At 35.0% G+C, this 22,739-nt stretch overlaps 1 protein-coding gene across 1 annotated transcript; it reads left to right on the plus strand.

The window, feature by feature from the left end:
* The first annotated feature begins 2,595 nt into the window (after positions 1–2,595).
* LOC119682502 (nucleoprotein TPR-like) lies at positions 2,596–21,973 on the plus strand. The gene is made up of 3 exons (XM_038095960.1): positions 2,596–2,826; positions 19,001–21,441; positions 21,871–21,973. The coding sequence occupies exons 1-3, from the start codon at positions 2,676–2,678 to the stop codon at positions 21,895–21,897; spliced, it is 2,619 nt and encodes an 872-aa protein (XP_037951888.1). The 5' UTR covers positions 2,596–2,675; the 3' UTR covers positions 21,898–21,973.
* Positions 21,974–22,739: the final 766 nt, after the last annotated feature.

A 22,739-nucleotide genomic window follows, 5' to 3' on the forward strand; every position in this document is an offset into this window, starting at 1 on the left:
ATTTTATTTTAAATATTTGTATTTTCTACCTAGGTAAAATTTTTTAATTTCCAAAACATTTTATTAAGGAGAATTAAAATATTAATAAACTTGGGCTAAAAAAAAATAACCAAACATTAAATTACAATAAAAATTTTGTTTTAAATATTAATTGCATTGTGCACCTACGGAAAATTTGTTATTAAAAAATACCAAAAAAAAAAATTAAATTATATAAAATATAATATATATAAAAATAAATATATAAATTGAAATCATAAAAATAAATATAAATATATAAATTAAAATTATAAATTAAATGTCATCATTTTTCGTAAGGAAATTACGCATAGCAGCCGCTGTCGACACTTCAGCGATTGCTTTAATACTGATGAGTGCACAAATTTTGCATTGTTTGCTGGAGGCGTGTTTAAAAAATTGTTGGTAAATTTAATGTGTAATGGAGAGAGAAGACTTCGTGTGTTTGTCAACGCGCGTTGATGTCTAAAGGCCACTTTAGTCAATGCACCACTCTCCTTGTGTCCTCCTTATTTCATTATTTTTCTCCCTTATCATGGATAAAGCCTAAATAAAATGTGTACTTTTATTATATATAAATTCAAGTACAATATAAAATGCTCACCAATAACTTTTTTGTGTCATTCATTTTATATATATTTTTATGAAAATTTTTTTTATAAAATTATCTGCAGGTATTTTTGTATTTACACGTATTTATCAACTACAAATTTGTTTAAAATTTTTTTACTTATCATATGTTTATTGATTTAGGCAATGATATGAAGTTATTCTTAAGCAACCAGAAATTATTCTGCAGGTAGTTAGACAACTTACATATTACATGTTTTCGGTAATTTTGTTCATACATTGAACATGTTTTTATAAACGTGTTTAAAAGAAAGCTCTTTAAATAATCTTTGTGCTGTAACGACAATTTTCCGTCGCTCTGATTGCCGAGGTAATACTCAGGGGTTGGTCCTTGGTCGTTACAATAAAATTTATAAATGTTAGAAGGCCGTGTTTCAAATTTTGTTTTAATTTTCTTTTCTTTATTAAAGTATTTATTTTAAAACTAATAATCGTCTTAATTATCCTATGTTTCTATCCTATTACAGGATATTGATTTTAATATTGATATTGATATTGATGTTGCTATTGATGTTGATGTTGATAGTAATTTCCTTTCTTCGATGTCAGCGTATTGTTCTTTGATGGTTTTGTGTATTTCAGCTGATTTCCTTTCTTCTATACCTGTTGTAAAGGGTTATCAATGTTAATATATAGACGTGTACACGCCTATATAAGTTTTAGTGACAAAGGATAAACGTGTTCACGCTTATCCACGGATTTGGTAGCAAATTATAAACGTGTTCACGCTTATTATTTTGCTGGAGAAAGGATTTAACGTGTTCACGCTATTCAAGGATTATAAACGTGTTCACGCTTATGCAAGGATTTGGTAGCAAATTATAAACGTGTTCACGCTTATATATTTGCTGGGGAAGGGATAAAAGATATACATATATAAAAAAAACAAAAAAATAATATAAAGGTGCTTCTTTATAATTAGCTCCGGTAATGTTTCCCAATGCTTCACTTGGCGAGTCTATCATGAAGTCCGATGACTTCAAAGGTCGATCACTAACTGCCTCTTCTAAGTAAATGCGTCTTCTTATATACGCATCAGACCAAACCTTAACGTAGCGCAAAGCTTAGTTTACAGCTGGCTTGGATTTTTGACGTCATTGCTGTTTTGCGCTTTCGCCGTAGTTAATATGCGCGCGTATCAATTTTTACACAAAGCTCTTTGCACAAAAGCTTTTTTGACGTTTCTTGTGTTGTGTATTTGTTTTGTTTTGAAACGTGTTTAGCTTAGTGTCGGTAGTGGCGACTTCAAATATTTATATTTATTTATTAAAATAAAATAAATATTAAAAATATTAAAAAGTATTAGTTTAAATAATAAATAAATAAGGTAGATACAATATTTGTTTATTTGAATATATTTTGCATTCTTTTAATTTTTCAATGTAATCTTAGGTTTAATTCATTGTGATGCTGTTGCGTGCATGCGGGGGTGGCTTTTAGTAAGTTATTTACCTTTAATATATTAAATAAAAATTAACCAATTTTTATTTCAGGTATTAACTGCACACTAATTAGGTTGGTTGGAAAATAGGTTGGAAATTGGTAAAAATTTCCATCCTTACAGTGCAATATCGAAAAAAAAATTTTCCTACACATATTTCCCACACCAAAACTGTCAAAAATTAAAATTGATGTGACGACACAGCAAGCGAAAGAATCGATGCTTTACCGATAATGCATCGATACTTTGGAAGCAACGATCGATGCAACTACCATACCAAGTAAATGCAATTTTGTCTATTACATATCACAGGAAAACCATCGATGCTGTATTCATACCTAGAACAAAAAAGATAAAGAAAAGAAACTGAGAGTTATAACTTTACTTTTATAACTTTAAAGGAACAAAGTATTCTTTTTCAAAAATAATCTTTGGTTAATGTTGAATTATGAAAAAATTTTTGAGTGCACAAAATATGGCATCTCTGTTGATTTCGCGGGCTATCATTCTTTTGCAATAATTTGTTGTGCTTGTAGTCGGTGGTGACATACTAAGTTTTGTCTCTTAATGTACACGAATATACGGAATGGATCGCGTCGGTTCACAGATTTTAAAAAATTTATTATCAGAGGATGAGTTAAAACACATACCATCAGAAACTCAAGAAAAATTGATAACGCTTATTGACAAATGTTCGGATGCATTTTACAAAGGAAAAGCTGCTATCAATCGCCTCGGTAAGTAAAAATTATATTATGTAGATACTTCAAGGAAGTTTTGCGTAACAGTACTGCGAATGCATGCAGTTTTAAATCTAAGCATCGCTCATTATGTATTTGGACTAAAAAGTTTTATCATCTATGCATTGTTTTATCTATAATATGTAATTTGTCTGAGTTTATGTCTGTTTGCGACAATTAATATTTCGAATTTGTAGAACTCACTTAAACGCCTAGTTAAACTTTTTATCCAAAATGACTCAAATACTGGACTTGACGACAAATGTGTTTAGACATTTATTAACTTCAAAATAAAATATTTACATAATCTAGATTTAAGAATTATTTGTTTAGTATTTTTGTTTAATAAAACACAAGTAAGTGCAGATCCATTGTCTTTCGAAAGTGAATGATAAATAAACCCAATAGTAATTACTCTGCTACTAAATTAATGAAATGTTTAAATTGATATAGCTAAAGTTCAGTTATTTAACAGTATTATATATGAAGTAGTTGTTAGTACACCTTTTAATTCTTTAAGCGGGCTTTACACATCATACTTGGTGCGTTGAATGTGAAATTTGTGCCAAGTCTTATGTGTAATGGCAATTTTGCAGTCATCACGAGCTGACGGGTTGAAATCAAAGTATTTTGATTTTTCGCCCGACCTGCTCCTTATTGTAAATGCATTAAGAGACAACCCAGTACCTTAAAGCTAACTTAAAAAAATAAGGTGAGAAATTAAATAGGAAAAAAAATAATTTAAATAGTTAGTGAATAGCATAACAATAACTTACGTAAAAACATAAAAATTATATTTATTGATTAACATTAATAATTTGAATAACAAAACATAAGTTAATATTAAAAAAGTTTCAATAAAGTGAATAATACAGCAACAAAAACAAACTAAATCAATGATGAAAAGGAAAGGAAAAAAATTAATAAAAATAACAGGATCAATAAAAAAAGCCAAAATTAAAAAACAAAACAGGACAAATAAGAGTGACGTTGATAGTTCGTTTGTGGTACCTCTGCATTATCAATTTAAAAAAGCTTAGTAGTGAAGGCGATTTGCTTTAAAAGTAATTGGAGAAAATATTACCAATTAGCAACCATTACAAGGTAAAAAACATGTCATCCGGTAGCCAGAAGGGGACAGCACAATGCGGCGTATGCAAAAAGATGGAAAATGAAAAAATGGAGCATGCGACGCATGCGACGCATGTGATCAATGGAGTTATTTAAAATTGTCAATATTTACTGGGAAACCGGAAAAGTGACTTTTTTTACAGCAGCTTCAGCAATTCGACACGTTTATGCGGTTTCAGTAATGATAAGAATCTGCTACGATTGCAACGTTCCTTCAAGGGATAATGCTAGTCAGCTTCGTTAGGTTTCAGTCACTGAAGATGTTTTAAGTGAATATAGATTACATACAAGTGAGTTGCTACGATTGAAGATGTCAATAAGTGAAGTTAGCTAGATGACTCTATTTGTATAGCGTGGAACAAACGGATGTCGCTGCTTGGCGCATTTTTAGAAGACGTCAACTGTATCTTTTGCGGACGTCAACGCGATAGTCCAAGTAAAAATCAAACAAGCCAAAAACAAACCAAGCTACATTCATACTGACTAAATGGACCTGTCAAAACAAACCGATACGCAGACCTACATGTAGATGACAATGAAATAAATGAACAATCGTTAAAAAATTAATGATACTTCATCAAAAGTACTGAAACGTCCACCAATATTTATTGATAAGGTACATTACATCAAGCCTCTAATAGATCTATTATACGAACATGTATCGAGACAATTACCTATAAGTCCGATTTCGATTTGTCATCTGACTATTAGCCAGTAATCACTCTCAATGACTTGTGAAATTATGGAAAAATGTATTCTTCATAACAAAAATACTGATTGGAACAATTATCGTCAACTAATTACAATTGGACTAAATACCGAAGTCCAGTTGAAAACTGAATTTGATGTGACTAAAGCAGTAACGCATTTTAATTCATGTGTCCAAATGTGTGCCTGGGAATCAATTCCTCCGTCTTCAAAAAGTATTAAGCAAGAATATCCATGAGATAAGAAGACATTGGCAAAAGACGAGATTCCCTGCGGATAAAACTCGCATTTTACAAATTACGTAAACTCGTTAAAGTCCTTCTTATAAAGTACAACAATAATCGCACGTCCCTATACCTCCAAAACCTAAATGCTTCATGTGATACAAAATACTCCGTCTGGAAAGAGTATTCTCTGGACAAATATAACAGACCGATTGCTTATCAACCACATATACGCAAAATAGAAAACTCATGGGCTAAAAGCGATATTGAAAAAGCAGAAATATTCGCGTTATATTTGGACCAGGTCTTTAAACCAAATGATAATCTAAATATACCAGATATCATGCAACAAAGGATAAATTTTCTACAAGAGCCTTACCAATTAGAACTTCTAATTAAAAGATATTCCATTAATGAAGTTAGGGATGTAATAGCAAAGTTAAAAGAAAAAAAAAAGTTCCAGGGTACGATTTGATCACAGGCATGGCCTCATCTACTTAACATTGTAATTAAAACAAAAATAAATAATAAGGGTGTTTATTCTGCTACAGTGGAAGATAGCGCAAATTTCTATGATACCGAAACCAGGGAAAAGCGTAGAAGATGTCAAATTATATCGACATCTAATAAGTCCCAATAAGTTTACTTCCGATCCTGTCGAAAGTTATGGAAATTCTGTTTCTAAACCGCCTTACATCGCTTATTCAACAAAACAGATTCATTCATGAACATCAATTCGGTTTTCGCCAAAAACATAGCACAATAGAACAAATTCATAGACTTGTCAGAAATATCCATAGTGTGATAGATGGTAAGAAATATTGCATTGCGGCATTTATAGATATTTCACAAGCTTTTGATCGAGTATGAGGGCCTTCTTTTCAAACTAAAACTGAATCTACCCCTCAATTTTTTTCATATTTATTAAATCATACCTTTCGGCAAAGCACTTTTTCAATAAGCATGCAAACGAAACTACAGTACTTCATGATATAGGAACAGAAGTACCTCAAGGTAGCACAATGGGACCAATGCATTATCTTTTATATACTGCGGATCTTCCCCTTACCGATGAGAGTGTTATCGGTACATTTGCAGACGCTACAGCTATTTTATCAGTTGACAGTGACCCAGTTCGTGCTTCCATCAAATTACAAACCTGCCGTAACAATGTTTCTCTCTGAATGAAAAGTTGGCGTATCAAACCAAATGAGTCAAAATCTATTCAGGTAACATTTACTACAAAACGTTCTATGTGTCCGCCTGTTTTAAAAATGGAAAGAGCTTTCTCATAGTCAAATGTACATGAATAATTGTAAACACACTGCCTTCTGATATCTTTAGGGTCTCAGCTATCTCACACAATTTCAATTAACGATCAGATATAACCAATTTCTGGACTTTTTTGATGTTTTCTGGAGTAACCACCTCAATTGCACGGCCAGAATCATCGGTGTCAGTACGACCACGTTAAAATTCAGCAAGCCTATAACAAATGGTTTTTTCGATGGAGCAGAGTCCGAATAACACTTTTGAAGCCATTGTTGAGCTTGTACAGTATTTTTTTTCATCAAGAGGCAATGATAAATGAACACGAAATTGTTTTGAATCCATTGTTTTGAAAATAGCAAAAGTAGCTTCACTTAAATTGCTGTCACTTTTTCCTGACTAATCGAAATGTCATGAAATTTTACACATAGTCTTTTGAAGGTTGGTACTTCATGAACGTCATATAGATTTGACAATGGCAGCGCCATCTGTGTCTCAGTCGTACGACTTATTGACTGATGTATTACTTATTTCCTTGTACAATCACATTTTAAATAAAAGCATTTCTGTTCATGTTAGTTATTTTGTGTTCAAGTCTTAGCACCATAAAATAGTGTCGTAAATCTAATTTTTATATAAATCTAATTTTTAGTGGTATACTAATTTTTTAGCTTTTCAATATATTCTTTAGTTTAATAAATCTGTGTTTTGTATAAGAAATAGTTATAAAATCTCTTGTTTAATACCTCTTCTAATTGTAATCCATTGCATTATTACTTTTCCAAATTGCATTTCTGTTCGCTTATTCCAATATAACGGATATGTCATTTCTTGTATTCTGAAAATGGTTTTTTCGTAGTCTGAAACTTAAAAAAAATGTTATTTACTTTCATGGCATTTCAAAAACTGTAGATGTAAACAAAATATTGTTTCTTTAAATACAATTATTTATTTCAAACCGAATTGTACTCACCAGTTTTTCGCATTTCTTTTATATTCTGTTGTGTATTACTTTGAGAAAAATCTTTAATGGATGATTCATCAAACTAATAAATCTGTTATCTTTACAGTGTTATGAGTTATAATAATTTTGGAAGCCATATTCCAACGACACCATGCTGTTCTCCCCTGATAATGTGAAGGCCTCGAAAGCGCTTAGGCCTGATGGCATCTCGATGCTCATACTCAACAACCTCGGGGCCACTGATTTTTTAGTCCTGACACATATGTCCATTTGTTCCCACATCATTTCCAACGTATGGAAGATTGATAGGATAATCCTTTTGTTGAGCCACAGATTATCTGCAAAGCCAACAAATCGTACACTGTGTTCCACAGTGTCGGTCCCAACACTGATCCTTGTGGTACACCATTGGATACGGTATACTGTTTTACTACCTCATTTGTATCATAGAAAATAACTTTGTTATCAAAGTTATTTACTACGATCATGCGTAAGTAACCTGGGACCTCAAGATCGCGTAATGCATCCATTTTTGATCAGCCAGCTGTATTGAAGCCATTGTTTGCATCAAGCGTCAGTAGCTTGCTGTAGGTCAGTGTTTTATCGCCAAATCTTCGCCTGGTGCCACTTGTAGCTTCACGTGCTATCTCTGTCACCATTCGAATTGCGTCTATTGTGGATTTACCACTTCTGAATCCAATTTGCTTTGTTCATAAGGCATTACAGAATTCTAATGTTATTTGTAGCCCATTCGCGATAATTCGTTCAAAAACTTTACCAATTGCGTCCAGCACGCACAGAGGTCAGTATGCCGAGGGGCAATCTGATTTTTTACCTGGATTAAGTAGTAGAACTAAATATTGACATTAATGTTCTGCAGTTCCTTCGGTCAGACGATATAACATCCTTGGTGTACTTTTCTTCGTATATGTGACTACACATAACTCTAGCTATTCTACAGGTGGTAAAGTTCCGCCTCCTTACCTTGTCATGTGCTCGTCCATAAGTTTATGTATTTGTTTCAGAGGTCTGAGTTCTTCGCTCGTTTGTTCCTCTGAAAGTTTTGCGTCGTTTTTAGCAATAACATCAACTGTCTCATTCCCCTCTATGCCTTCATGACCAGGAATCCAGTACATACAAAGTCTGCGGTTGCAGGCTAGTATGGTTATAGCTTCCTTACATTCTACAACATTTTTAGATGATAATGGTTGCTTGGCTATCCACATAAAAGTTTATGCAGCAGTTTCTCGTTTCATCCAGACATACAAGCTCCGCCGCTTTCTTAACTGCAAACAATTCTGCTTGAAACACACTGTAGTAGTTGGGAAGTTTAAACGGCATTCCTATGCTCAATTCCGCACAATAGATGCCAGCTCCTACTCCCAATTCCACCTTTGAACCGTCTGTGAAAACATTTATGGTGTTGCATTTTGGTACCATGCCTTTTTTCCATCCTTCGGTTTCGATAACAGTTTTTATCGTTGCTCCTGGGTACATGATTGGGATTATATAATCCGAATCGAGAGTGGCGTTCTGATTTACAAAGTTATGCCTGAAAGATCTTCGGTTATGTTGCCCAGTGATGCGTAGTCGTTTGGCTGTTCTTGCCGTCATATTCTCGGCAAAGATATCAATCAGGGGTAAGTTTAGTTTAGCTTCAAGAGCTGTCGTCGGAGTTCTTATTGCGCCGGGGATGCAAATCGCCGTGTGTCTTTCCGTAGACCTTTTCCAGAGGTCTTACATACGTTTTCTTTTCCGCAACTGTCCATCAAACTATACCGTAAAGTAATATAGGTCTTAGTATAGGTGTCTAGCACCAATATATAAGAGCGGGTAAGAGGTCCCATGTACTTCCCAGCATCGATTTACATGCGTATAAAGCATTTGTTGCCTTCTTTACCCGTTCCTCTACATTGGGCTTTCACGCCAGTTTGCTATCCATCTGTGCTTCAAGATATTTCGTTTGAGTTTTTAGTGGCAAAAGAGTTCCGTTTAAGTTAGGTGGCGTCCATACTGTGACCTTGTACATTCTTGTGAAAAGTATTGTGACAGTTTTTTCTGCATTTACGCTTAAGCCATCGTCGATTGCCCAGTTGTAAATTGATTTGAGAGCGTCGCTCATTAACGCACTTAGAGTTGATAGGCAACTCCCCGTTATAACTACAGCTATGTCGTCTGTATATGCAATTAGTTTCGGAGCTTTACAATCAAATTGTATAAGAATTTGATTGATTACCAGCAACCAGAGAAGGGGTGAGAGAACGCCTCTCTACGGGGTTTCTCTTAATGTTTCCCTGGTTAGAGTTAAGTCGTTCCATTCTGCCCTTATCTATCTGCAGCTTAAAAGGCTTGCAATCCATTGATATGTGGCCGAGTCTATACCAACATCACCTAAGCTAATTAAAACAGCTTGCGTTGATACATTATTGAAAGCACCCGCAATATCCATAAAAACTCCTAGAGCGTATTCTTTGTATTCTAAGGCCTTTTAAATAATAGAGAGAAGTGTATGGAGAGCAGTCTCTGTGGATCTGCCTTTCGTGTAGAGATTTCGCGAACGTAGCGCCTTTTTGATCCCAATTCCTCATTTCACCAAGGTGGTTGAGATCTACGTTTAGTATGCATTGGCGGGTACGAGATGTGGTAAGCTGTAGTTAAGGCTCTGGTAAGTTGGTCAAACCTAGCTTCCAGATCCACGTAAGAGTCAATTTTCCTAATTTTTTCAGACTCCGTTTCAGAATTTTTCGATAAAGGTCCCAATTCGTTTGTTTGGGATTTCTTAGAACTTTTCTGCTTTTCAGGTACTGGAAATCTATTTGGAAACTAATACATTTGTGATCTGAAAAGGATGGTTCGTTAAGAACCTTCCATTTCGTCACCGCTACATTATCTTCCGTGAAGAGTGTTATACCTAGAACATTTTTGGAGGTCGGTCCAACATATGTCGGTTCCTCTCCTCTATTTGCAACACTAACCCTGCTTTGTATTATGTAATTGAAAAGAGACTCACCTCTGTCATTAATGTCAGTGCTTCCCCAAAGCGTGTGATGTGCGTTGGCATCAGTACCGATGATCAGACTTTGCTCTCCCTCGCCGGCTAAATCTACCAGCCTTTGGAGTTCTTCTAATGGTGTTTCTTTCTCGTGTGGCATGTAATAAGACGCAAGCAGTATGTTTCTGTCGCCGTCGACCGTCACCACCGTTAGATCATCTGTAAAGAGAGGGTTTACAATATACGAATTAATACATTTCTTTACCAGTATAACAGTTCTTACCCTGGTTACCCCATGTGGAATAAATGTATCGTAGTTTCGTGCGTTTAACCCAGAGACTAGGTTGCCCGAGGCCAACCATGGTTCCTGGATAAAAGCCACATCGTAGTTACTGCGGTGGAGGTTTATTTGTAGAATCTTTAGTATGAGCTTCCGATTCTTCCCCGGGGTTGGTTTCAATACTCATCTCACCCGGTTCCTCTTCTTCGCGAAGATTGAGAGACGAGCTTAGAATTTCTTCGAGACCAAGATCTTCTGCGATTTCCTCCGCAGCTAGTGTGTTTGAGTTACTATCGGTCGGGTGTCGTTTTTTGAGGCGAAGGTACACGCTTCCTACTCCCCACGACATCTTCCCGTATTGTGATTCTGTATTCACAATACCTGGCTTGAGGACCTTTGACACCTTCCAATCGCTTGTTGGCACATCCGGATTCTGTCGTTGTAGGAGACAAAGAGCATCCTCTGGCTTCACCACTCGAGGAATGAGAACTTTCGCTTAAGGCAAAGACGGGATATTTTCCTGTCCACTTCTTCCAAAAATGCTCCTACCCATAGGCCTTGGAGTGTTTTAGCTGCCTCTCTTAACCAGTTCATGGTCGAGTCATCTTTACATTTCAGTAGCTTTACTCCGTTGAACCAGCCGGCACCGTCAAATGATGGCATTGGAGCGTCTGGTTCTGCGCTCATTTTGGCGAACATAGCATCTAATAGCTTCATTTCTACTATTTTTCATCTTATTTCTGCCATTTGTCCCTGTGGACTACTGCGGTCGATAAGTGCCACAATCAAGCTTCGCTTGGCCACTATCTCCGCCATTGTTAATTTAGATGTGGACGCCTCCTGTTCCTTGGGTTCATCGGCTTTCGTCCTTTTTGTTGCTGTTGCTACCTTAGATGTGGACAGAACCGGCTTTTTAATAATGTCGGCTTTCGTCCTCTTCGTAGCAGTTTTCGGTTGAAGTGCAGCCTCATCTTTACGCTTTTGTCTCTTTCCAGAAGGACCTTCGCTTTTCGTTGAGCGTCGTCTTTTACATTCCATATCCTCCTCGATTCGATTAGCAAATTTCGAATCAGAGGGTTCGCACCACCTTTTACCCGCGTAAAAGGCTCAACTTTTCTCTACCTTCTCTTTTGCCCAGACTAGCCTGTCCTTCTCCTCCTTCGACAGATCATTCCGGTCTCCGAGGCAGGCGCAGAGTTTTATCGCAGCCTTGTATCTGGATTTGGGTCTTAATCTCTCCTTATTTGGTTCAGCCCTTGGCCTACGAACGGCCTTATCAGCTTCCCAAGGAAAACGAACAAGAGCTTTCTCCTCAATTGTGTTTACACTAGGCATCACTGCGTTGCATTGTATTCCTGTTTTCTGAAATCGCGCCTTTGTCTACAGGGACTTTGGCATCACTGCGCAGTTGTTTGGTAGTAGTAGTACAACTGTTGAAACCTACTCCGATCCTAGTAAAGGTGCAGCCACTGGCGACGCGGCTTATAAGATCATTAACCCCGCCGGTTTGCTGGCTTATTTACTTTTACATATCGCTAACTTCACGACTATATTTGGAATGCCGTCTAACATGGACCCTTTTTGCACCAATTTTTTCAAGAATTTTAAGTACCTCTTGTGCCGAATTTGTATTGTGATCGTATGTGTTTTTGTTGCCACATTAATTGCTTCCTGTGGTACAACTTCTGCTGGAGATTAAAACTGGACAGCACTATTCTAGAGTGTACATTTAAGTTCCAGCATCAACTCATTTTTTCTCGTTCTACGTAACGCCTTCACACTTTCACTAAGTGTTTTCAAAGTTTTGTCACCTTTTATTTTCTTTAGTATATCTGTGTATAAAATATTTGCTGCTGCAGATATGGTCAGCGCATTTGGTTTGGGCCGAGTTTTAACGGTTTGCTTCGGTTTTTTGTTTTTCTTTATTTTCCCTTTTGTCCATGTTAATTGTTCTTCTTTTCCATCGATATCAGTTTTCTTTATTCGTTTTGCTGCAGTAGCGACCACTGGCGTAGTTTTTTCCATTGTCAAATTCATTTGTCCATCTTTAATTGTTGTTGTCATATCAGGCCTTACACCCCTTTTAGCTGGTGTTATCTCTTTTCTAATTTCACGTATTTTGTCACTCTGTCAACTTAAGCCATGATGACATGCGTGTTTTCTTATTGCCATTTTAGTTTGCTCATCATGCTTTTCTATTGCATAAAATTCATAGAGAACTTAATTGTTTTCAATTGCAGCTCTTATTGGTTAATGTATAGACTGCCAATTTTCACCATTTTCTTTAAGCATGTCAAGCAATGATCTTATCTCCTCGCCTAACATGCAGAGAATTGTTTGATTTTTCGCTGTTGAATCTATTTGATCGTCTGTTAAATAGTTACTTCCTAGATTCGTGGTATTGTTATTTTTACCTACTTCATTAGACTCTTTTTCCGCTTGACCATTGCTTAGTTGTGTTGGCGGTGATCGATTGATCATACTTCCCCTTTAAAATAGATTTACTTTCTCACTGATTTCCCCATTTGTGCTTAGGTTTTCATTACTGCAGTTACTGTTTTTGTTTCTGTTGTTGATTTTATTTTCCATATTTTGTTTATCACCAGCGTATCGTGTGAATGATATAGGCAGGAACAGGTACCCTTGGTGATAATACCCCTACCCCTGTTCTCTGAGGACTTTGCTTTGCTAATCTCAGGTTACCGACACATCAGCGCTCGCCCGGAGAAATGCAGTGTTTTACTCCTGCATCCGATTCACAGTTCCTTACCAAGATTCGAAATGGCTAGTTTCTGTTGTCTGACACAGCATACACCTTGGCAGAACAAGCTCATATCACCCCTTTCGCTTTTCTATCTAATAAACCAAAGAGACTCTCGAGGACTCCCAGTGTACCGTGGTAGGCAACGGTAATCAAAGCCGTATTTAAAAACGTAGTTTTCTTCCAGAATGACATAATATGGATCTTACTGGACTCGATTCTGATAGGTGTTTGAACTCTGAAATTATAATTATTATGCATTGTTTGTCTTTGCATGCATACTTCCTCTTTCATGCTTAACATGGTGTTTTCGTTAAGCACGAAATGACTTCATTGTTGTTGCAACTGCCTTCTCTTTGGATAGTGTATACGGCTGCATCTTTCGATGGTTTAGCCATTCTCTGCCCAATTGGATGTTCCTCGTTACCATCACGGATGCGTCTACTCGGCTCAGCTCAGGAGCTTCTCAGGGATTTTGTGACCTTTTACGCCACACTCTCCGACGCCTGACTGGATTGCAGTGGGTTCATATGACAGGCATACCTTACCGCGGGAATATTATAATTCCTATCGTGCAGGGATTTCCCTCTCCGTGTTTAGTTGTTATCCGTCCGTTATGGGCCTCATCCCGATGATGTCTGGAGTATCACTGATAGTAAGTGAATTTCACTTACGACAGCCGACCGGAGGTGTGAGTCTGGTACCACAGGGGCCTGGGCTCGCAGCTTCGGCTGTACTGATCATTGAGATTGGCGTCTTAAAGGGATCGTCGTTGTGGTTGTGATTGAACCTAAATTTACGCAGGTGGAGTGTGTTCTTTTGAATTTCATTTTCGAACCGGATACTGTGATCCAAAGATCAGGAGAGGTGTTAGATAGGTCTCGATCCTCACCTTCAAATAGAGCGTACATCGGCGCCCATATCGGTGTTATCCATGTAAAATTCTGGACCTTCATCTCCATGCAGAATGGAAAATGCTTCCTGTAAAAAAACATAATCAACTGTCGTCCTATATGCTTTCGTCGATCCCTCCCTTCCTGTCGTAAACAAACCGACACCTTTTACAATGGAGCTAACATCAGTGAGGTCGAATATAAACATGGATTTATAGTCCTTCACACAGTTGCAGGATCTTCTTCGAGATCAAAGTAGCCAGACAGCAAGGTTCTGAACAGGCGTTGACCTAACATCTCGTTGGAAGAACGACGTCTCCCCCATGCAGCAAGAACTGCACTAGCTCAATTGAGATCAGGATATATCTGAGTGCTAAACAGTTACTTATCAACAGTTACTTGTTGATAAATTTATTAAGATTTATTCTATTATATAACTTTTTAATTTTATTAGACAAAAGTTTTGTTCTAGCAAAAATTGTAATGTTTTTGGAGGAGCTATTTTTTTTAGTTTTTATAAAGGTTTTATAAGTATGGAATGAATAATTTAGATTCCACCCATTTCACGGTAAAGGTCTAAGTGCTGAGAATCTTATTTTAGTAATCAAGAACATTCGAAACTATTTGGTTTAACAATTAAGAGAGATAATTCCGACTGATAAAGTGAGTGTGACTGGTATTAAAAAAACGGGATAAGGATAAATAAAGAAATGGATTACATCTTATCAAAGTAGAGTGCGAAATACTGGCGGCTAATGCTTCCATTGAGAGAACTGAATGCTAAAAGAAAAAATAGGATACTAGCCATTAAAACAAGTTCATATTTCCATCAGAACACAAAGATTGAGCGTTGGAGCCACAACCTGTCCCTTAACAGAAAATAAAAACGGAAATTAACCAATACATTGAAGTGACTAAAATTAAAAAATAAACAACAACAAAAACTGCGACTTGGAACTAAAAATGGAAAATATTCTAAATCTAAAATAGTATGTATGATCTTATTCTAAAATTTAATGAAAAAACTGTGAATATAAATTTTATATAAATTTACAGGATAATTCTGGCAACTACCCTTCAGCTCATCTCATCACAGTCTATCTATTGCAAAATGTTTTGAAAAACATTTCGTATTCTGGCACCTGTGTTTTGAAAACAGAAAAGAAAGCACATTTCTGTCAGCTGTAAATCTTTTAAGAATTAACAAAAAGAAATAAAATCAACGGTGTGATTATAAATAAGTTATGTGGATGACATGACCATTAAAGATGACATAACGAAAAATCTTTAATAATTAGTTACAAAAATATACAAACACAGCGAGAAATACAGATGTAATATTACCATACACAACACAAAATTTAGGATTGCAATTAAAATGGATGCTCACATAAAAATGCAAGATTATTCATTAACAATATTAGCATTGAAAAAGCTAACAAATACAAATGTCTAAGTTGCTGGGTAAATGCTAAATTATATTTCTAGTGTGGTCTTGCTACCGAACCGTAATAGCAAAAGCAGAGATTTTAGATAAATTGACGTTTATTTACCACATTGAATACAATAAAAAAGACACTTAAGATGGGAGTCAAAAGTGAGGTGAAATATTTTGTTGGTGATAAGTAAATGCTTCTATAACCAGAAAATGAGGCTACATGGAAGAAATATGTGTTTAAATTGTTGCACAATGTTTTAGGGTCCTGGCTCGTAGGTAGAGTTTTGCAATTGAATTGTGTTAGCTTGGTATAAGAAAGAGAGGAATTATATGTATAAAGTTCTAATATAATCCATATTCTATCATTTTGGAAGTCGCAATTGTCTAACTGTTCCTTTTATATTTACGGCGATATTCATCCACTATTTTGTGAATATTCCTGTACAGGGCAGATATGCGAGGATTGACTGCGCTTGATCCACGAAAATTATGGCGTATAGTGTATGGATCGGAAATGTACTCTTTTTTTTAGAACAAAATTACTATTAGAGAAGCATATGGCCCCTATCAGGATGCAAATCTGTCTTAGATAGATATAAGATCTATTTGAAAAAGAAAATGTAAGATTCATAAAAGCGCATCCTCTCCGATGAGCGGAGGATGTTTTCAGAATAGAAAAAATGAAATAATCATAAGGCGTATGTTTCTCGTTTTGAAGATTTAAATTCACTTAATGTTTTGTGTTTCAGCATGTTAACAGCCATCTTCATTTCCACAAAAAAAACCCAAAGAACTTTTCGAATAACTTTTTAATTAAACAGAGATTGGTAGATGGAGTCTACTGAGATGTATGTATATAAAAATATTTTTTATCCTGTTTTGATACAACAACTGAATTGGATATATTTATGTGAAATTATGACATATCAAATGATTGTTTCTGTAGATCCAGACGTCCAGCATTCACGCCATCCCTTTGGCGGTCGACTGGTTAATCTCGCGACTATTGGTTTCTCTGCCATTGCAATCTTGGCCAGGCGATGATTTTCCATTCTTTAAACATGTAGATTCCACTACTTCTGTCTCCGACTATTCTATTTAATTATGTGCAGTACTTCGTAGATTCACCTAATGTTGTTATTGCGAATTCGATCCCGACGAGTGAAGCCAGCTATCGAGCGCAGAGTGTGGATTTTAGTTTTGAATAACATTTTCAGTTGTTTTCAGTAGTCGGCTTTTGTCTTAATGGCATAGTCGATATAGATCTAACGCACGTTTTAAATATTTTTCCTCTTATGCTTATACGAAAGAAATATTCGTCATATAGTATCTCTAAGACAACATGCTACACGAGCGACTTTGTTTGGGTGGTAGATTCAGCACTTAGGACCTTTGATGATGTTATTTTAGCTCCAAGGTAGTTAAATTCTATGACCTGCTCTGTAGGAATTTCGTACACTGCAAGTTTGCATCAAAGAGGCTGTTTCGGATTTTTAGGGACTTTGTTTTCGAGGTGGATATTTTTTTATATTATATTTGTTTGTTTGCAGTTTGTTTTTATTGCCTGAAAGTAATACGACATCGTCTGCATAAACTATTTTAATTTTATTTCTTAGTTTGTACCCTCTGACCACCCCTTTCACCTCTGCAATTCATAATACCTAAGATTGAACAAAATAGGGCTTAAACTTAAACAGTTACTACGTGTTTCAAGAGAACTCTATCGAAGGCTTTAGTATTGTCGACAAAACATACCAATAAAAATATTTAAGATTTATGTAAATTACGTTTACTACAGGGTTAGACGATTGAAGTGTTACCAACTATACACATGTACATCTGTCAAACTGATTTTGCCAACGATAACGCTGATTAAGCATTTGCGTCTGAATGGAATTCAAACGTAATAGTGTGATAGCGATATATTTGGGTTAAGCACTTAAAAGTGAATAAAATGTTTGCGTATCTTATCATATATTTATAATAGCACAGACAGCGTCGCCAAACACAGGACGCTTGTAGACGTAAAAAACAGCAACACCACCTAAATTGGTTCGGAAAGTAAAGGCTCGATTTGCACGAAATCAACGTCGTAGTGGTAATCTAATGTTAAAGAACTGAAAATATTTCAGCGAGGCATCCGACACACATATCAAAATGAGCTCAAATTAAAGCCTTCCAAGTTCCATAAGGTACATGATCTTTTACCAAAGCAACAAAAAGTGAAACACATGGTTGTAGACCATGGACGGTCCCACAAGACTAGGTACCGTCTCATAAAGCTCGTGTGAACCAATAATTGTTAAAAAATCAGGTTCCACACTTGATTTCGGTCACACAATGGCTTTCGAATTCTGAGCCAATTTGGAAAGCAAGGTGAGGACTAAAATATTTGCCAGTATGGATTTTGAAATTTGAATTATTTTCACAAATTATTATACATTGTGACCGAAAAGTTTCCGGAAATAAATAAATAAAACGCAAAATTCTTAATCTTCATCAATATTTATTTTATCTCCTTCAAAATATGCTCCATTAGAAGCGATACACAAATGCCAACGTTTCTCCAATCATCAAAACTTTTTTATAGGCGCTTTCCGGTATGGCTTTGAGTTCCCTCTGCGAATTCTGTTTTACGTCTTCTATGGATTCAAAACGCGTTCCTCTGAGTGGTAATTTGAGGTTGGGAAACAGGAAAAAGTCACACGGTGCAAGATCAGGTGAATACGGTGGCTGTTCGATGGTATTTATTGAATGTTTGGCCTTAAAATCGTTGATAATGTTGAACAAATTGAGGTGAATCGGAACAAGCCGGGCGTTGACACGTCGCATACACAAATTGTCCACCAAAATCAAACGAGCCATCTCACGACCGATGCCTAGCTCTCGTGCTATCTCTCTAACACTCACATGAGGATTTTTGAACACGATTTCCTTTGCCTTTTCAATGTTTTCGTCGGTGGTAGAGGTCGAAGGTCGTCCAGAACGCGGCATGTCTTCGACGGTCGTACGACAGTCCTGAAAGGCTTTGTACCACTCATAAACTTGAGTTTTCGATAAAACTGATTCCCCATAAGCCTTTTGTAGCATTCGCAACGATTCTGCACACGAAATTTCGTTCGAAAAACAAAATTTGATGCAAACTCTTTGTTCAATATTTTTTTCCATTGTTTTTTTCGCAACGCACTACTGAGGTGAACTGGTTTCAACAGCTGCCGTAAACGAACTGTCTGACAGAATCGCGCTCATTTTTTGCATAGTAATTAAGGTAAAGTTGCTTGCAAACTACATAAACTTAAAATATCGAAAAATATACAGCGCGCGAATTTTAAATGAGAATTTCCGAAAGCTTTTCGGTCACAATGTAATTTCAATCAATAAAGAATTATTTCACACAAAAAAGATATAATCGCTTGAAAGGTAACACTTCAATCGCCCTATAACCCTATATAATTTTTAAAAGTTGGATTCCATTAAACATTTAACAATTTTATGTATTTTAAAATTTTAGATGAAAATGAACAAATAGTTGAGGAGCTGCAATCCCAAGTACAGAATTACGAAGTGAAATTAAGAGACTGTAATCAAAATATTGACGAACTGCGAAATCAGTTAGACAAAGTTACTCAAGAACGCCTACAATTAAATGAGTCTATTTGTTCCTATGAAAAAGATCTTGCTACATTACGTATTGCAAAAAATTCAATTGATGAACCTCGAGATTCATTGCAAACTTTCATTGAACGTCAAAACTCAGATTTGGCTGCTGTAAACGCGAAATGTGAAGCTTTAGCATATGTGGAAGAAATTAAAAGTAAAGAAGTTGTTTATGACTCTAAAGAGAAACACATTGAACAGGAACGTACAATGCTAAATAATAGGATAAAAACTTTAAATGACGAGTTAAGTAGGACCAGTTTAGAATTACACAATATTCAAAGTAAAACTACAACTGAAACTTTACTTATTGAAACCCGCTTGAATAAAAAAACGGAAGAATTAAAAATTGTTCAGGATCAATGTGAACAATATAAGCAAATGATTGCCACACTAACTCAAAATATTCAAGATTTAAATACAAAAATATTAAAACAAAATGAAGAAACCAGTAAGATGATGGAATTTTATAAAAAAGAGTTAGAAGCAAAAACAAAATTAGCTGATTTGTATAAAAGTGTTTCGGACGATTCAAATGTTGAAAAGAATGAGTTAAAAAACGCTGTAACGGACTTAAGACAAATGCTGATTGATGCAAGTGATCAATGTGGTGAATTGAAAACAAAATTCAAAGTGACTGTATTCAAACTGGATCAATTAAAAGAGGACAAGGATAAGGTCATTGAATCATTAAAAATCCAATTAAAACATGCAAACGAACTTATGAAACAAAAAGCAGATGACGATGTTGACCATGCAATTTCAAAAATTGCCCCATCTGCTGCTGTTGCTAGTCGACTTATTAGAAGTGATATATCGCTTACCGAATTATACTCTCTTTATGAAAATACGTCTGAAGATTTAGAAAAGCAGAAACGCGAAAACTCTCGTCTACAGTTAGAACTTAATAATATTGTACAAGACTTAAATCGTAAAAAGGGCGAAATGGAAGAGATTATCACTAGTCAGAATAATCAAATAAAACGTAAAGTTAATGATTTAAGCCGGCAAGTGTGTTACCTATTGAAAGAACTAGAACATTTGCGAATGGGTATTACTAACAATGGTCCATCAATAATTTGTGGAGGTCTCTCAACTACAGATGATGTTATAACTAAAAAACTTGTTACATTTAACAGTATAACTGAATTACACGAAAATAATCAGAAGTTATTAATTCTGGTGCGAGATTTAAGTACAAAATTAGAGGAATCGGAAAATGTGCGACTAGAAATTAACGAATCATATTATAAGGAAAAAATAGATAATTACACAGCGAAAATTCAAAGCATGCAAGAAACCATAAATCAACAGGCGAACACGATTTCCACATTATTAGAAAAAACTGAACGATATAAAAAAATGTACTTTAAATCGCAGAAAGAATTTGAAATATCTGCTGAAGAAAATTTTAGTGACTTAGAAGATGGAAATTATGACAGCATTATAGCAAAGCACGAACAGAACCTGCAACACATAAAAGATGAACTTACAAAAACTAAAAAGCGATATTCATCAGCTGAAACAGAAATGAAACTTTTGCGCAATAAAAATAATTCGTTAAAAAATACTATCACTCGATTACAATCGGAAAAAGAAATTTTTTATCGTGATCAACAAAATCAAAATCTTTTACTTAATAATATAGAACTTATTAAAACGAATTTAGAACGTTCTGAAATGGTAGGTCGGGCAGGGATGGAACAGCGTTTAGATGATACTGTACGGAAACTTTCTGCACAACGTCGACCGTTTCAAGAAGAAGAAGATCGCTTCCGTGAAATGATCAATAGTTATAAACGACAGACAGATAAAGCGAAAATGTGTATGGAGGAAGAAAAGCAGCGAGGAGAAAAATTACGCACTTATATTGTTTCACTACGAGAAGAAATAGCTATAAAATCAAATTCAATTGATGACCTCAGCAAAAAATTACAAGAAAGCTTAACGCCGTCAAGTAATGATAATCCTATTACAGTAGCAAATAAAAAAGTGAGAGAATTAGAAATAAGATGTGAAGAAGCTAAAATTGAAATAAATTCACTTCAAACCGAATTAACTAATTCGCGCGCACATACAGAACAACTATTTAAAATGTCACAAAACGCGGAAGCAGAAGTTACAAAATTACACGAAATACATTCAGTTTATTGTACTAAAGCAGAAAAAGAAATTGCAGAGTTAAAGGGTTCTGAACTCGATTTAAAGACGAAAATCACTGAACTTGAATCAGAAATACAGCTGTCAACAATTCCGGAAAATCCAACAACATCTGGTATTGAACAACTAACTAAGGTAAAAATAAAAATAAAAATGACAAGTAGAGTTATATGATATTCGTATGATAGTCATATAGTAGTTTTAACCATTTGTTAAGTATACAATTTAAAACTATACACAATATTTAAATATGGTAAATGTTGGTGATAGTTTTTCTACCGTCTCTTTTAAATGCTAATTAAGTAAATTAGCATATTTGTACTACTATAATAATTTGTTGTGTTATATAATTTAACTGTTTAGTTGATTTAAATAATGGTATGTTGGATATATATTCCTACGCTATAAGATTAAGTAAAATCGTAAAAAGACAGGCAATCACAATTTGATAAGTATCTGGCGTTGCGAGAGTTCATAATAGTACATTCACACTATCTCATTTAGGCGGCTTTGCTCATTATAATCACTAATGAACATGATTTACAATAAATCAGCTCATTTTAGATCAAAAATGGTGAATGCAAACCTTAAAAAATAAATTTACCGCAAGAGAAATGACCAAAATTTGAAGTATGTATGATATATTTTTAAATATAAAATGTAACTCAAAAATAGCTGAGCTGTAAACATGTACATTGAAAAAGTGAGTATTAAATAAAATCTGTTTTTATTAATTGAATATGAAATTGATATATAAAATGTATATAAATGATTTAATATATCAATTATATATTTAATTTTTTAGTGTGATATATTATTAAGTGAAGTTTGTTTATTTCAGATGAATCCATATTAATAGTAAAAAGAAGAGCGTACTAGTATTTAATAAAATTTTTTGAATTCAAAAACTAACGTGCAATAGATATTTAAATAATTAATTTTAGATTTAGTTAAATCAAATATTTTCAGACACAAAAAATAAAAAGAAGCAGAAATGCGTGGTCGGAAAGTATAGAGAGACACTTTTTGGAATTATGAGAGGAAAAACTTCCACAATTACGGGAATTCATGGTCACTTCGTTAGAGGTGCAAACGAAGGTCCACAACTTTACACAAAGGTTTAAGTAATTATTTCATAATTGAAATGGAAAATTACAATAATAATTTGTGTATTGAAACATGCACTAAAGACTTGAAAGTAATTTTGTTAATTTTTTTTTATTTATTTTTATTAAGTTGCTGCTAATCACTTTAATTTGCTTGTTTTCTAGACAATTTGCCCATACATAACATTACAAAATTAGTATTCCAAAGTATTGCAGGTGAGTTTTCACAAATTTGTTTGACTTCTTCAAAATAATGAATGTGTTTATAAATCAAATCTGGGTCCGTCATCAAATTATGCTTCGTTGCTGTCGCCATGCTCATCTCCA

Source organism: Teleopsis dalmanni, chromosome 2, assembly GCF_002237135.1.
Source record: "Teleopsis dalmanni isolate 2A chromosome 2, ASM223713v2, whole genome shotgun sequence".
Classification (NCBI taxonomy): domain Eukaryota; kingdom Metazoa; phylum Arthropoda; class Insecta; order Diptera; family Diopsidae; genus Teleopsis; species Teleopsis dalmanni.